Genomic DNA, 17,415 nt, shown 5'->3' with positions numbered 1-17,415 from the left:
ATTTTGATTGTTTTGGATCTAAAATAGTATATATTTTCTAAAAACTCGATATTTAACAATGATTGCTCACAGGAAAGGAAAGAAACTGATATGTAAGCCTTGCGGGGTTTCGGTTGGCATTCCGGATAATGAGTGTCAATCGGGACGTCGCGGCGATTGTCATGAGCCTGAGGCAGGTTCCGGGTCGTGACATCAAATTTCCCACCATTTCGATTTTCCCACCATCGACCTAAATTACCCACACTATGCCTTTTTTCCTCTCCGATCCACCTTTTTTCTCGGATCATTTTTCCTCTCACCATCTCACCGTCCAGTTAGGTGTCGTTGCTATCAATTTATCAAGCGTCACTTGTTTGTGGGTTCCCATCGCCATCATCTTGTCGTTGTTGGCCAAACCAGAAACAGTTAGGTAGTAACTAAATTTTTCATCATGATATGTAACAACTACAATTTTCAACATAACATATAACAACTACTTTTTTCAACATGAGGTGTAACAACTAAATTTTCAACATGACGTGTAAAAACTGCATTTTTCAATATGTCGTGTAACAACTAAATTTTAGAACATGGCGCATGACACTACATTTTTCAACATGGCGATAACAATATTTTTTTCATAAAAAGTAACAATAACATTTCCCAACATGTTGTGTAATAAATATTCAACATCATTTTTTTTACGTGTTGTGGAACAATTTTTTTGACCATGGCGTTTAACAACACATTATACAGGCCTGGCTCTCACATATTTGCATATTCTGAAGAGTTCATAGACACCCAAAAAGCATACACATCTTGGTATATCAACACTTTTTTAGATAGGCATTAAGACGGTCATGATAGTTCCTTTGATATATGTGACGTACGGGGACCAAATAAAAAGGTGTGGGGAGAAGGTGAAGGATCAGTTGAGGAGATTGTACGAGATGTTTGATGAGAAGGTGATAAGGAAGATGAAGAATAAATTTGTCAAAGAAAAGAATAAAGAGAAGAAACTTAAGTTGTGGCTCTAGGATTTCCTAGAAATGCTATCTGTAATTTTTCTTCTTAGTGTTGTTTCCTTTTAAAAAAAAAATCAGCACTTTGTGCAAATCATTAGCAACACTTCATACAAATCATTAATAAGTTAACATCTAATGGAAATGGCTAACATTTCATATACAAATCATCCACTTGATCGATAGGCTTAATTGTAAAATGATGTGCTTCATTGAATTTTTGGATCAACTGAGAGGTAGCCCAAGGCTTGCAGGGCATGGAAACTTTGATGACTTGCTCGTGTCGCTCATGAAAACAATGCTAGAACATGTATCTAATGAACTTAATCAAAACGGTGATTGACATTTGTCTTGTATGCTTCAGACACGAGTTATCACATTTTGCGATGTTTGATGTCATGAGTTGGTATCACCTTACCGATGACCGTTCACGTGCCTATCTCTGATGAGAAGAGAGCTGAATTAGAGAGGAGATGAAGTAGAACGGGTTAAATTGGAGGAAAATTAGGTGTAGGATTTAGATCAAAATGACATAATTTGAATAACATGCCAAGTCAACTGCCATGACATTAGCTCACGCAATTTTCTGTCGCATGTGATTCACACTCTATCCACCTATTAACTTAGTCATTAATTGTAAGGAATCAAAAATGTTTGACCTTTGATTGTTACAATTGAAACGTTTGACATTTAATTGAAAAAGTGCCAAATATTTAACCCCAATTTGAGCATTTAGCTAAAAAAAAAAAATCCTAGTTATGATTAACATATGTAAAAATTGTTGGCAGTCTATTTCTTTTTTAAGAAAAGACTATTTCGAAACAATTTTTTTAAATAAGAGATATATACACTTATCATTAAATGAAATGTTGAGATATGTCAATCCAGCAATCTTAGTTGTGAATAAATAATGAGTCATTTGAGTTCAATTCCTTTGTTCAATGGTGTGAAGAGTCAGCTGAAAATGACAACACATAACACTAAAGATATAATAGGAAGGGCTTTGTCATGTGCACTTGAAGCATAAAAAGGGTTGTAGCTCTGGTACTTGATTATAGTGTCCCTAGTTCATAACAACCCATCCTGTCTAATATCTATATAACAAGCAAAAGTTATATAGTTCTTGATCATTATTTTGGTTTTACAATCCACCTTCTCTTTATAGAGAGTACAAGTGCAACGAAAAGCTGTTAGCAAGGTGCTGTCTTGTCTAAATTCATTTACCAGCTTAGTTATGATCTTTAATATTGTTAGCTCTAACTTTAACTCTTATAACTACTTATTTTAATTCTTTGGTCTTGGTATAAAATCTTTATTTTTTTATTAAATTCTTTCTTTTGATGAGATAATTAAATTGCTCTACATTATTTTAGGATTGCAAATTTGCCAAACAGACATCATTAAATCTCCCACCCTTCTTACATTTCAATCATTTAAATGAATGTACATTCTTTTGTTGATAATCTGACACTTGATTTTAGTTTTAAACTTTTTACATATTGGACTTCGAGGGCTTGCTTACAAAACATCCCAACTAGAGAACTCGAGCAAATAGAACTTAAGCTATACAAGAAGAAATAAAACAAAAATAGACTAAATGGTGGCAAGATAGAGGAGCAGCCTCTCTGTTTTAGATGATTTTTCCAGTAATTATTTTCTCAATCCTTCAATTATTATAATTATGCACTTGCAAACCAAGAATCCTTGGCTTTTTTTCGATTAATAAAACTTCTAATTGGGATGTAAGCAAATGTGAGCATGAGACAAAAAGGCTAAATTCTTCTACAGGAGCTCTTCAATTTAATCAAGGCATGGACTAAAACTCTTATCAGGAACAATCCACCCATGATAAATGCTAAGCAGACAAATATACGCCACTTTTACTTTTGTTTTAAACAAACTAAAAGTACATGTATGATTCCCTCATAGTCCTGGACCCTTATAGTTATTGATTGGATGACTAATTCTCACTCTTGACAAAAAAACAATATTAAATTTTGTTTATTCTTTTTTCTCTAACCAAACAATATTTCCAAAAATGAATCTTAAAAGATTCGATGTTACAAGATTAAAGAAAATTCAAATGAAAAAAATAAAAACAATCTTTAAAGTTTAAGCTTTTAAAGATTCTTTATGCTTAACCTTTCAGGTTCTTGAATGGTTTTACCTCTTTTAACTTTTTGAAGAATTCTTTGAATCTTTTGATTTTTAATTTGAAATAGAAATATTATTATTAAATGAAAAAACTGGTCATCCTAACAACCCACGAGAAAATAAAGGATGTAGTAATTACTTGCTAAAGCATGACTTAGAAAAAGATGCCATTGATTCAAAGAACTAAATATAGTGGCAACTGACACAGACACATGTTGCATATGGAGGTAGAAGAAGACAAGCTTCAACAATCCTTCCACCTTGCGGGTGTTCCAAGAATTTTCCTTGTTTGTGGTCTTGTACCTAAGATCCAGAAGAACAGAAGAGAATAGTGAAGCCTCAATCATGTAATTGACTCATAGAAATAAGATTCAATGCTAAAGTACACAATAAGTATCTGAAAGATTAAGATTTAGAAACAATGTCTAATGTGAGTGATATTCATTTTTGTATCATTGGTAGTTAGTGGGCGGACCTACCTTTAGACAAGTAGTGTCACAGGACACCACTTATTTACTAAAGTATATAAAATTTTCACTTGTTATACTATTTATGTTAGAGATTTATGGATTTAATGATGATAACGAATCTACTAACTTTTTTGTAATTTTGTAGAAAGTGGGATCAAGGACTCAAAGTCAACCTAGATTGATCAAAAAGTATTTTACATACTCATATTTAAATACTATATGGAAAGACAAAAAAAATTCCTTTTATAATTTAAGATTTTACTAAAAGAAAGACAAAACCTAAACTACTTTATTTTTTCATAAAATTAAGTCTTACTCTTAAGTATAACACCACTCATAAAAATTCTTTGGTCCATCCTTATTGATAGTATGGGTAGAAGGAAAAGACAAAGAGGACATTTTAGTGGATAAGATAAAAAGATTAAGAGTCATATAATTACAACAAGTATAATCAAGGAGCGAAAATGAATCACCTGGAGTAAAAGAGAGGGTAGTATGAAAAGAAGAATTGGAAGAATTAATCTAGTTTAGTAAAGCCTCAATATCACTTATAGTGAGACTAATAGAGGGCCGTTGAATGCAAGAGTGGCAATGGATGAAGTTCAAGATGTTGAGAAATCTACCTTAGGTTTAAAGGTGTCATCTTTTCATTTAGGTAAACAAACGTGGCAGTTCTCAATAATATGCCCAACCTTATATTGTAGAGCAATCAGAAAAGTTGTTACCTTTTTGGCGATAATTCTTACAAAACTTAACTCATGATTTCTGGTTTGATAGCTTGGAATGGGTAGCAACAAGAGCAACATCAATATGGGGAGATTTGTCTACGCCAGGGTACGTCCTAAAACCTGATTCCTAGAATAGTTGTCTCTAGTATCGGAAGGACTACAACATAGCATTAAAGCTCCTATAGCTTTACATTCTAAACAAAGAGTTATCAGAACCTCGATAAAATAAAGATAACTCTTAATTAATTTTAATCTGAGTCAGTTGACTTTAAATAGGTTGAACATAGGCTAAACAATCATTCACTGATTAGTTAAGTAGTTGATAGCTAGTAGAGCAGCTACACAAGTTTTATGCTTAGTGGGCGAAAAATTTGTTGAGGTAGTGCATGGGGATTTAGGGACTGCCATTTGAGGGATTTGGTGTTGACTTGCAACAATTTGTTCAAAGGTTGGTGGAAGGAAATTGGGTTGGTTTTGTTTGGGTGGGTTTTTGGACTTTTTTTAAATTAGGATTTAATACGTTTGGGGCTTTTTGGTTGGGTTAAAAAAAATTCAAAAGTGTTTAGTTATATTTTAGTTGGGTTGATTTTGGATGTATTTTATATGTGCCATTAGTTTTCTTGTACGTTATTATTGAGGTAAAAATATGTTTATTATTGAATTAATTCAAATTAATAAATTAATAATTATAAATTTATATTAGACAATAATAAAAAGGAGAGAAAATTATAAATGTTGAGGTAAAAATATATTTTATTATTGAATTAATTTAAATGAATAGAAAATTATAAATTTAATAAACAATAATAAAAAGAAGGAAAGAAAACAGAATTATAGAACGTAAATAAATCACTATAATAAAAATTATAATGATGATAAGCATGAATTTAACCAAAATATACAAGGAAGATGAAAGACAGAAAGAGAACGGAGGGGCAAAAAATAATTTTAGCATGAGATCAAAATTGAAACATAAAATAAAATATTATCAATATAAGTTAAACAATAATAAAAAGAAGAAAAGACAAAAAAATTAAAAAGAAATAATAGAAAAGTGTCGTTGGTATAATTGGGAATGGATAAAAGAGTGGCACTAGCATCAATTAGAAAAAATAGGCATGACGAAAAATGAATTTTTCTTGAATTTTCTTCTTTCGAGGTGTGAATTGGTGTGGTATATGGTGTGCATTATGTCCTGTAAAGTGATTGACCCGCAAAAATGAACTTCTTTTAATTTTCTTGTCCTAACGTATGAATTGGTGTGGTCAGTGGAGTGATTGACCCGCAAATGTATTTGGAGTAGAAATGCATTTGTTTGCATTGACCTTTTACCATAAATTGCTTTTTGGTATGAATTTAGACATGATTCGTATGAATGTGGTGTGAAACCAAGGCATGGATAGAATTTTGCTCCCAGCTAAGGTTTATAGCGGACAAGAATAGAGAGTTATAAATTTAATAAACAATAATAAAAAGAAGGAAAGAAAAAAAATTATAGAAAATAAATCACTATAATAAATTTATAATGATGATAAAGCATGAATTTAACTAATATATACAAGGAAGATGAAAGAAAGAAAGAGAATGGAGGGGCAAAAAATAAATTTAACATGGGATCAAAATTGAAACATCAAATAAAATATTATCAATTTAAGTTAAACAATAATAAAAAGAAGAAAAGACGATTTAAAAAAAAATCGAAAAGAGTAGTTGGTATCATTGGAAAAAGATAAAGAGTGGCACCAGTATGATTTGGAAAAAGTAGGCACGACGAAAATGAATTTTTCTTGAATTTTTTTCTTCTGACGTATGAATTGGTGTGGTTTAAGGAGTGATTGTTTTTGGAGTAGAAATGCATTTACTTGACTTGACCTTTAATCATAAATTGATTTCCAGAAATGGACGGCCGAAGACTTTTGGATCACAACTCACTTGCAGCTTGCACAAGAAGTCAGGAGATTGGACTAATAGTTTGTACAGTCATGTTCAGGCCAAGAAAATGGGAGACAGCAAATTATGTCTTGGTCTGAGATTGGACTATTGAGAGAAGAAAAAAAGGGCAAAAATCTTGTCATCATTGAAAAATATAAAAAGGAGAGAAAAATATATATGTTGAGGTAAAAATATATTTCATTATTGAATTAATTTAAATCAATAGAAAATTATAAATTTAATAGACAATAATAAAAAAGAAGGAAAGAAAAAAGAATTATAGAAAGTAAATAAATCACTAAAATAAAAATTATAATGATGATGAGCATGAATTTAACTAATATATACAAGGAAGATGAAAGAAAGAAAGCGAACGGAGGGGCAAACAAATAATTTTAGCATGGGATCAAAATTGAAACATCAAATAAAATATTTTCAATATAAGTTAAACAATAATAAAATGAAGAAAAGACAAAAAAAATTAAAAAGAAATAATAGAAAAGTGTAGTTGTTATAATTGGGAAAAGATAAAGAGTGGCATTAATATGAATTAGAAAAAGTAGGCACGACGAAAAATGAATTTTTCTTGAATTTTCTTCTTTCGAGGTGTGAATTGGTGTGGTATATGGAGTGATTCACCCGCAGATGTACTTGGAGTAGAAATGCATTTGCTTGACTTGACCGTTTACCATAAATTGATTTCCATAAACGGCCGGAAACTTTTGGATCTCAACTCACTTGCAACTTGCACAACAAGTCAGGAGATTGTTCTAACAGTGTTTCCAGTGTTGAGGCCAAGAAAATGAGAGACAGCAAATTAAGTCCTGGTCTAAAATTGCACTATTGAGAGAAAAAAAAAGGGCAAAAATCTTGCCAGAGATTGGATATGATATGACGACTAATTTTTTAATGAATTACAATTAACCCTTAATTAAGTTATAGTAATTAAAAACAATTTCTCTTAAAATAGTGGAAAGAAGGAACAAATTAACAAGTTCCACAAGATTTCAATTTTAGAAAATCCAGTGAAACTATTATGATATTATTTATATATACTATAACTTGTTGTCTCATATATGTTTTTAAAATTTTTTATTGACAAATATTATTTTTGGTGAAGTGATACTTGTAATTCATGACGTATATATATATTAAAAAATATATATCCAAGATAAATATGTAAAAGCTCTACCTACTTCGTGACTGTTATTTTTTTCTTAATGTTATTTTCTTAGAAAAGAAAAGTTTCCTAGTTATGATTAACCTAAATGAAAATTGTTTCCAATTTAGGCCTTTTTTTCTAGTTAACTTTTCTCTTATTTAACTCCTTCATATGTATTTCAAATTATATATCCAAAATATATAACGTCGGTTACGAATTGCAATGATCACTTCATAAAAAAAAATAATATCCAACTCAACTTTTCTTGAGGTTATTCTTTTACAAAAAAAAATTTCTTAAATATGATTAACATATATGAATATCATTGACAGTCTAGTTTCTTATTTAAAAAAAGGGGAATTTGAAACAAATTTTTCAAATAACAGATATATATGCTTTTCATCAAGCGAAATGTTGAGATATACACTCTAGCAATCTTAGTCGTGAATAAATACTGAATTATGATATTTTCCTTAAGTTAAACTCCTTTAATTTATGGTGTGAAGAGCAGGTGAAAATTACAACACATAAAAATAAAAATACATTAGGAAGGGCTTTATCATATGAACTTTAAGTATAAAAAGGGTTGTAGAACCCATCTTGTCTAATATTTATATAACAAGCAAAAGTTATCGATTTCTTGATCATTATTCTGGTCTTACAATTCATTTTTCTTCATAGAGAGTACAAGTGCAACGAAAAGGTATTAGCAAGGTGCTGTCTTGTCTAAATTCATTAACCAGGTTAGTTATGATCTTTAATATTCCTAGCTCTAGCTTTAACTTGTATAACTACTTATTTTTTATTCTTTGATCTTGGTACAAGGCCTTCAATTTTTTTATTAAATTGTTTCTTTGATGACATAATTAAGTTGTTCTACATTATTTTAGGTGCCTCATCAATCAATCCAGATTCTCTTGTGTTCTTCTTCAATGGCTGTTTCAATGGTCCATCACCAGGAGTCTTCCTTGTCAGATTCTCAATACACATATGATGTATTATTGAGTTTTAGAGGTGCAGATACGCGTAAGAATTTTACGGATCACCTTTACATGGCTTTGGTGCAAGCAGGGATTCATACATTTAGAGATGATGATGAAATTGGGAAAGGGGAGAACATAAAAAATGAAATTGAAAGAGCAATATATGAGTCAAAAATATCTATCATTGTCTTCTCAAAGAATTATGCTTCATCAACATGGTGCCTTAATGAACTTGTAAAGATAATGGAACATAGCAAATTCTCCAAACACATTGTTTTGCCAATTTTCTATGACGTAAATCCATCTCAAGTCAAGAAGCAGACAGGGAGTTTTGCAGCAGCGTTTGCTGGACATGAAGAGAGCTTCAAGTCTGATATGGACACGGTACAAAGATGGAGGGCTGCTTTAACAGAAGTTGCGGATTTGGGAGGCATGCTTCTAGAAGACGGGTAAGCAAGTTGGAAACTATTTGATCTCTTCTTAAAAATTGCAAACTTATATATGCTCATTATTTCATGACACTAGTTCTATGTATTTTCACTACGTGGGTGAACAAACTATTTTACTACTCTTATTTCAAATCAAATGTCCACTTTCAATTGTTTTTAATCATATAAAATCAACTTAGATTATTATTTATTATATTCTCATATGTAATTAAATTTTCAAAAAACAATTTTTGAAAAATTCTAAAATAAAAGTTTGCAATTTTTTAAGAGGAGAAACGAATAGATATTAAAGAAATTTAAATTGAATTGAGTAAGTACAAAAAAGAAATATATATATATATATATACTCTTATTTTGTTGGNAATTGAGTAAGTACAAAAAAGAATATATATATATATATATATATCTTTATTTTTATATGTGGTTTTATTATTTTATTTATTTTTTTCATAATTTTAATTAAGTTAACGTCTCTTAATTCTTAATACTAATTGAATTAGTTCCATTACATATTATTATTGATAATTTGAATATAATTAATCACTTTTATCTCACTTTTTAAAATTGTTTATGCATAATATTCTAAGTGGAAGAAATTGAAATATTTATATATGTTTGTGTCTTCGCTCTCACTGACTTCTAAGTTGACATTCCTATTAATATATCCTATATTGTACAAATGAAAAGTTAATGGAATCCGAGCATTTGGTTAATTGGTTAGTACATGATCCCTCAGCCTAAAGAGCAGAGTTCAAATCCCTCTTCTCTCAGTTAAAAAAAATGAAAAGTTAATGATTTTTAATTACTAAAAAATAACCTCTAATGGGTAAAAGTAATTTTTTGGTAAAAACGTAATGTTAAACAAAAAACTGATAAAAGTACCCAAGTTAGTCCCAATATGAGAAATCTTTGTACTCCATAATTTTGTTCAATTTAGTCTTGGTTACTTTACTTTTTTATTCAATTTAATCCTAAAATGTGTTACCAAAAAATGACATGAGAAAAAAATTTCCAAAAAAAAATCTAAAAACTCTTTTCTCAAGCATGCCACATTATCATTACCATGTCAGCATGTCATCGTTACATTAGCATAGTTTGACATGTCAATGCCATATCAGTACTATTAATAGTTAATTTGGATGGCTTTAAGAGAAAGAACTCAATTACATAAAATCTCAAAGTATAAGGACTAAATTGACCAATTTTAGGGTAAAGAGACTAAATTCATAAAAACTCTATACTACAAGGACCTATTGGGCACTTTGACCATTAATAAATAATCGGATCAAGGTTTAGAGTGCCCTCCTCAAGGTACATATAGAAAACATTATATTTTATATTATATTTATAGATATATGTGTAGTGTACGAATAAAGTTATTACTTATTATAAATTAGAGGTATTAACTTAATAATATAATATATTTAAAAGTAATTAAGATGTAATTTACATTAAAATATAAAAATTTATATGAAAATTAAATTAAAATAACTTAAAAGAAAAACAATTTTGAGGCAAGACAAGAAAAACACGGGTTATACAATTTTTTTTGTTCGAGGTTGGGCATTAAAGTTGTCAATCTAGTGTCAATGTAGAGAGGGTTCAAAATAAGAAAATACAGAGTTGGGTTGGGTTAGGTATGGTCAATTTCCATTGTCTCCCTAATTTTCAATGGTAACTTTGAAAATACCAATAAAAAAGTAAGGATTTTTTCTTTAAAAAAGTAACCTATTAAATAAATTTAATAAAATAGTTTATGAGATTTTCTAAAAAAGTGTCCCTTAATATTTAACATACAGTTGAGAATTTTAAGGACAAGTAAGATGAGTTAAGATGAAATTAAAAATCAAAATTATGCAAAAATAGACAAATATGTTAAAGGATTTTTACTCAATTTTCAAGATGTCACTTGTTAAGTTATATTTTGAATATTTATTATAACTTAAATATTTTAAAATTTGTAGGCATGAGTGGCAGTTTATTCAAGATATTATTAAACAGGTTCAAAATAAACTCCATCACACCGCTTTATATGTCCCTCCTATTGTGGTTGGAATAGATTCTCTTGTGACGTGCATTAATTGGTGGTTGGGAGATGGATCAAATAAGGTTGGCATAGCAACAATTTGTGGAATTGGAGGGATTGGGAAGACAACCATTGCCAAAATTGTTTACAATCTTAACATCCAAAGATTTGAAAGTTACAGTTTCCTTGCTGATGTTAGAGAGATTACTCAAGAACGCAAGGGCCTAGTTCGTTTGCAAAGACAACTTATTTCAGATATCTTGAAGGGCAAAGTAAACAAAATTCACAATTCAGATGATGGAATCACTAAGATCAAAGAAGCTATATATCGTAGACGTGTGCTTCTGGTGCTAGATGATGTGGATGATTCGGAAAAAATAACTAAAATAATTGGAGCACAAATTCCTTTTCATCGAGGGAGTAAAATCATCATAACTAGCAGACATCGATGTTTACTGAGTGATCCTTTTATTAGGCAGATGTTTGATCTTGAAGCATCATCAAGTTATGGAGAGTTATGTAAGGTATTTGAGGTAAAAGAATTAGCTTTTAATGATTCTCTTCAACTTTTTAAGTGGTATGCCTTTGGACAGTGTCATCCAATTGACAGTTATATGGAATATGTAAAGAGTGTAGTGGAACACTATGGTGGGCTTCCATTAGCTCTTCAAGTTTTAGGTTCTTCTCTATCTGGTAAAAGTATAAATGTGTGGAGAAGTGCATTAGAGAAATTGAAAGCAATCCCTGATAGCAAAATTCAAAAGATTCTAAGAATAAGCTATGATTCTCTACAAGATGATCATGATAAAAATCTATTCCTTGACATAGCTTGTGTATTCGTCGGGAAGGATAAAGATTACACAACTACAATTCTAGATGAGTGTGATTACTATACAGCAATTGGTATTGAAAATCTCATAAATAGGTCTCTTTTAGTTGTTAATGAAAAAAACAAGCTAATGATGCATCAAATGATTAGAGAGATAGGAAGGAACATTATTCGTCAAGAATCTCCTAACCTTGGGAAACGAAGTAGGTTGTGGCATAAGGACGCATTTGATGCATTAAGAGAAAAAAATGTAAGAAAGACTTCATTATCTTCTACTTTCTATTATGCAATTTTCTTATATCGTAGTCTTTTAACTAACATTTTTTTTCCAACAGGGTACGAAAACAATTAGGTGCCTTACCATTGACCTACATAGATTGCTGGAAGACAAGTATGGAAAGACAATTTCAAATCATTCAAAAAATCCACTTCTCATGTCAACTGAGGAAGATATAGAAACTGACGCATTTGCAAAGATGCAGAGACTTAAACTACTTCAGCTAGATTATGTAAAACTTAAAGGAGACTACAAAGACTTTCTGAGAAGCTTAATATGGTTGTGTTGGCATGGATTTCCTCTAGAATATCTTCCTAAAAATTTATATATTTCCAAGCTAGTTGTTCTTGAGATGCACAACAGTAGCCTTAAACGTGTTTGGAATGACACAAAGGTATGATACTATTTAATTTCTCTTTACTTTTTGTGAAGTGAAAACAAAATTATATGGCTAAATGTTTTTTCTTTTTCCTTTGCTACAGTACTTTCTCCCAAATTTGAAGATCCTTAATCTCAGTCACTCCCATGGCCTTCTCAAAATCCTTAACTTATCATGTCTTCATAGTCTTGAGAGGTTGATATTGAAAGACTGCATAAAGTTGATTACAGTTGATCAATCCATTGGTGAGATAAAAACTCTTACTATTTTAAACCTTAAAGGTTGCAAAAGTCTTAAGAAGCTTCCAAGGACAATTGGTTCAGTAGAATCTTTGGAAGAACTTATTTTATCTGGTTGCTCAACACTTGATGATGTGCCTAGGGATTTGCAAAATATGAAATCATTGAAGGTGCTTAATTTAGATGGAACTGCTATTTGTGAATCAAATTCGTGGTTGTCTTGGCTATCATTGAAAATAAGCAAAGGGTTGGGTTTTTTTTGGGTATCTTTGCCATGTTCTTTGGTAAAGTTGAGCCTTCAAAGTTGCAGACTATCTGATGATGTTGTGCCCGCTGATTTTAGCCACTTACCTTCCTTGAAATCGTTAAATTTAAGTAGAAGCCCAATTCATAGCCTTCCTGAGAGCATTATCCACCTTACAAAGCTTGACGAACTTTTGCTGACTTGTTGCAAAGAGCTCCAAAGGCTTCCAAAGCTTCCAACGAATGGCTTGCTCGTGAAAAGGTCTCAATCGTCGTACAGAATTTCAAGTTTGTCGTACTTATTAAATTTGAAAAGGTGTATTGTTTTTGGTTGTGAAAAGCTAACTGAGGTTGAAAGTGTGTTTAAGTTGGTACCAATTGAAAACTTTGAAGTGGAACAGATCAAAAGCTTATTCAATATGGACTTAATCAAAAGTATCCAATTGGAAATTTATAGCTATATTACGGACACAAGGATGGTTACTACTCCACAGGTATTTTCTCAATCTACTGAAAGTTATTATTCTTCTTGTTTTACATCATTCATTACTTTCATAAATAATGATTTCAACGTTTCAGGTATTTCATGATTGCGGCATAACTAGTTGCTTTATCTCTGGAAGTGAGGTTCCAATCTGGTTTGAGTATCATTCTGAAGGGTCTAAAATTTCATTTTCTTTGCCACAAAATCCCAGTGAAAAAGTTAGTTGGCTAAACCTATGCATAGTCTATTCTCTTGTTAGCGATGAAATATTTGAGTTTCTACCATCGGTGCATATTATCAATGAGACCAAGAAGTTGACGTGGTCTTATTTCTCAAGTTTCCTTGGAATTCCTGAAACCAATAGTAACACAATCTTATGGCTAATCCATTGGCCAGTAAAGGATTACCAATTGGAAAATGGTGATTTGGTGACTTGCAAATTATCAACTTTTGGTTTGAACGTAAGAGAATTTGGTGTTACATGTGTATCAGAAACCAAGGAAATGTATGAAGACGACACTCCACAATACTCTCAAGGTATGGTTGCACTTGATAACATTTATAAGAACTTTTCATCTTTTTTGCTTGACTTTATATATCAATAGTTTCTTATATCTTGCTTTTTTCATGAAAATTATTGATATTAATCTATGAATATTTTAGAAAATAAAACTAAGTACGAAATATTTTTAACTATCATGTATACATTAGAGAATATCTAATCATTAACTTTTCATGTAATCAAGCAATTTAACTAGATACCCAGCAAATTTAATTATATTTTTTAATAGATTTGATAATTAAAATTAAATTTTAAATCATTGTTACTCATATTGTGATTTTTTACACCTGTAAAATATATGTAAAAAAATATATTTGATGATTTAAATTAAAAAAATGAAATAAGAGTGTGTATGTATATATATATATATATCCCACCTTTTTAACGGTAATTGTTAAGTTCCATATATTACTTATTGAGATGGGCAAAGTGTCATAGGGATAGATACTAATGACCCAACATAATTGTGTGTACATTAGACTTGCCTATTTTAACTTTGACAACACCTTTGTCCATGACCCAAGAAGAAAAGTTAGAATATTGTTGTCAAGCTTGACATTGCTAGTAGATATATTCAAGGGTCGAACTTACCGTGTAGGCCCAAAGGCTCGGTTCATTTGGGGTGGGGCTTGGGTTTCAAATTCTAGGGTCAAATTCAACTCAAAGATAATATTTTAATAAAAATATATATTTATATTTCTATTATTTTTAATTTTTAAATTTATTTAAAATATTAATATACAAATATTTTTAATATTTAAAATAATAAATGGTAAAATAAATAGGCCTTGTCGCCCAATCTTAAGTTTTAGAATTGTTAATTAGACTTGGTCTATCCTATAAGCACCTGTATATGCTTGCTTTAGGTCAATATGAACTATATATCAGTTTAGATTAAGTATAGCCATAAATATAATAAGAACTGATGATGTTAGGATTTTGGACTGCACCATGTTATAAGGTATTGCTCTTTTAGGGGCTTACCCTCACGATATTATCATTTTGAAAAAAGGCAACTTGCGAGGGAACATGCCCTTATTTATATGGTAGAATCCAATCATAGGCTCTTAAAGACGTGGAACCTAACTTTTCTAAAAAAGAAAAATGTAAAATCTTTTCCCCTCAACATTAACCCCCAGTTGAGGGTAGATTGTGTTTTCTTTGAGGATCATAGTATGGGAGTCCCACAAACAAAGCCGTTTGTTAATGTTAGAGTTGTTGGGTTGCGCCCAATTACGAGATATTATCCATTTTGAGATTAACTACTGTGATTTTGTTCTTTTAAGAAAAGGTACCTCATAGAGAAAGGGGCATGGCTTTACTTATAAGTCATATATAATAAAGTCCTTGGTTCTTAAAAAAGTGAGATGTTTCCCTTTTAACAATGACCTCTTCACTTATAATATTGTCCATATTCTTATACATATGATCTTAAGCTACGTAAATGAGATGTCGCACTTTCTCATCTATTCTCATCCTTTTTTCTATGATTTGAACTTAAGTCTTCTAAATTAATTGGGTGTCAAATTCTTAATTATTGGGGCATATTCCTTTAATAAATTAACATTAATTTTAAATTGGATACTAATTTTAAAATTTAACCATTTTTATCATGCACCACTATATTATTTCTATAAGGGCTTGATTTATTATATTCTAAAGTTAATTTATTTATATAGGAATTCTCATGGAAACATAGTATTTGATGATTAAAATTGTACAATAATGACACATCTATTTCTTGCATCTTTTAGAAAATGAAGGTACTTGGAAAGAGATTGAGTTGAAAGTAAATGAAGAGTTACTCAAATTGGACACCAGTGGAAACATTAGAATGCAAATTGACAATTATTTAGAGGAATCAAAAATGATTGCTTCCCCTCAGGTTTCCTTGATCTCTTTTCTAATCTTTTTCGTTTATTATCTCTTTTTTCTTTTTATAACTTATAATTAATTTAATATTATTACAGGTGTTATATGATTGTGGAATAATTAGCATATATGGTACATACGGTTTTCCGGAGGGTAGGTACAGCCATCATGCTACTGGGAACAAGGTTTCATTTATAGTACCTCGAAGCTCTGGTCATCATATTGGCTATCTAAACTTGATGGCCATTCTTTTTGCTGAAGATGATCAAATATTTGATTTTTTATCTCGTATTGAGATTGTCAATAAGACCAAAGATACCAAATGGATCCATCATAAATGTTTCATTGGAATTCCTAAAATCAAGAACAACATTTATTGGTTTAGTTCTTGGAGATTTATGGGTGAATTGGAAGATGGTGATCAAGTAAGCTGTACAGTATTTTTCGATTTATGTGTAAAAGCATGTGCCATTGATCTCATATATGAGCTGGATGACGACCTTCTACATAAATGCAACTCTGGTTATCAACATTTAGGAGGTAAAACTACAAGTTCTTATTGGCTTTTTCCACTTTTTGTATATCACTTGTTCAAGTCACAAAGGGCTCTTTATAGAATTCAGAGTTTAAATAAATTAGAGTAATTATATGTAAGATCTTGTTAGAGCAAAGGACAATTCATCTACCTCTTCTTGTAATTAAAAGATTCATGCCCTCATATCAATGCAAGAATTGTCATTGATAGCAAAGTTTTTTTGTTTTTAAAATTTTGTATCACCTCCATGCTTTTATTCCTCTATCTCTCTCCTCTCTTATGGTCTTACCTATTACCATGCCTTGGAAAACCTAGTCTTATATATGACCTACCCAAATGGGCAAGTCAAAATAAAAAGGATAATCTAAATCAAATGGTAAATTTTGGTTTCTATTTTTTTTAGAAAAAATCAAACCTAATCATATTATAATGAAAAAAATTAAATCAAACTAAAATATAATAATTAAGTTTGGTTAATTTGATTTCTTATTTTTTTTATTGGGAGGCCCGCTCAAGCGAGTTCTGCACAAAGTAAGCGCAGCGTCAGCGCTCGACCAGCCTATCATCCCTCCACAAATTCTTGCGCACCTTTGAGGTTGGGCGCTGCAAGCGGTTCCCACCGCTCGCTTTGTTTTCCTTACTCATTAATTTGATTTCTTATTCGATGTTAGGATCTTACAAACTAAGCCCATAATTTTTATTCACAATTTTAATATTTTAAATAAATTAAAATTTAAGAACTCATAATTTAAGTCACCAACTACTATTGAGCATAAAGCATTAGCAATATGACAATATTTGCTGATCTGATTTTGTTTTCTTTATCTATTTTTTCTTATATCTTTATCTTCAATTTTTTTTAAATCATATAATTTCGTGTAATAATTTTATTACTTTACACAATATAAATAAGCAAATCAAGAATCGCAATATATATACACACACACACATCAAGCTCTTAATCTTGATCTTGGTGAGTGCCTAGTCATTAAATCTTCTATGCAAACACTTGTCTCCTAGGTCGGGAACCTCAAACCATAAGTTTGCCAACCTGACTCTTTAAATTGCATTTCATTTTAAGTTTGCTTAG

General features: G+C 30.6%; 1 protein-coding gene and 1 pseudogene across 1 annotated transcript; both read left to right on the top strand.

Moving 5' to 3' along the window:
- LOC18599482 overlaps positions 1 to 6,321 on the top strand; it is a 22,727-nt pseudogene extending 16,406 nt beyond the window's left edge.
- Positions 8,077 to 16,514, top strand: LOC18599481 (TMV resistance protein N). Its single transcript, XM_018121020.1, has 8 exons — positions 8,077 to 8,190; positions 8,338 to 8,879; positions 10,844 to 11,984; positions 12,070 to 12,405; positions 12,494 to 13,366; positions 13,452 to 13,893; positions 15,673 to 15,803; positions 15,889 to 16,514. Exons 2-8 carry the CDS (start codon positions 8,380 to 8,382, stop codon positions 16,432 to 16,434), a joined length of 3,969 nt encoding a protein of 1,322 aa, XP_017976509.1. The 5' UTR covers positions 8,077 to 8,190; positions 8,338 to 8,379; the 3' UTR covers positions 16,435 to 16,514.

The sequence above is a fragment of the Theobroma cacao genome, chromosome 5, assembly GCF_000208745.1.
Source record: "Theobroma cacao cultivar B97-61/B2 chromosome 5, Criollo_cocoa_genome_V2, whole genome shotgun sequence".
Classification (NCBI taxonomy): domain Eukaryota; kingdom Viridiplantae; phylum Streptophyta; class Magnoliopsida; order Malvales; family Malvaceae; genus Theobroma; species Theobroma cacao.
The sequence above is the reverse complement of the archived record's forward strand: the minus strand, read 5'-3'. Positions and strand labels throughout refer to the sequence as shown.

Excerpts from the sequence above, each read along its gene's own strand:
- LOC18599481 (XM_018121020.1), top strand. The coding sequence starts at position 8,380 with ATGGCTGTTTCAATGGTCCATCACCAGGAGTCTTCCTTGTCAGATTCT. Across the intron at positions 8,880-10,843 it reads GGCATGCTTCTAGAAGACGG|GCATGAGTGGCAGTTTATTC; the intron begins GTAAGCAAGTTG and ends TAAAATTTGTAG. Across the intron at positions 13,367-13,451 it reads GGATGGTTACTACTCCACAG|GTATTTCATGATTGCGGCAT; the intron begins GTATTTTCTCAA and ends TCAACGTTTCAG.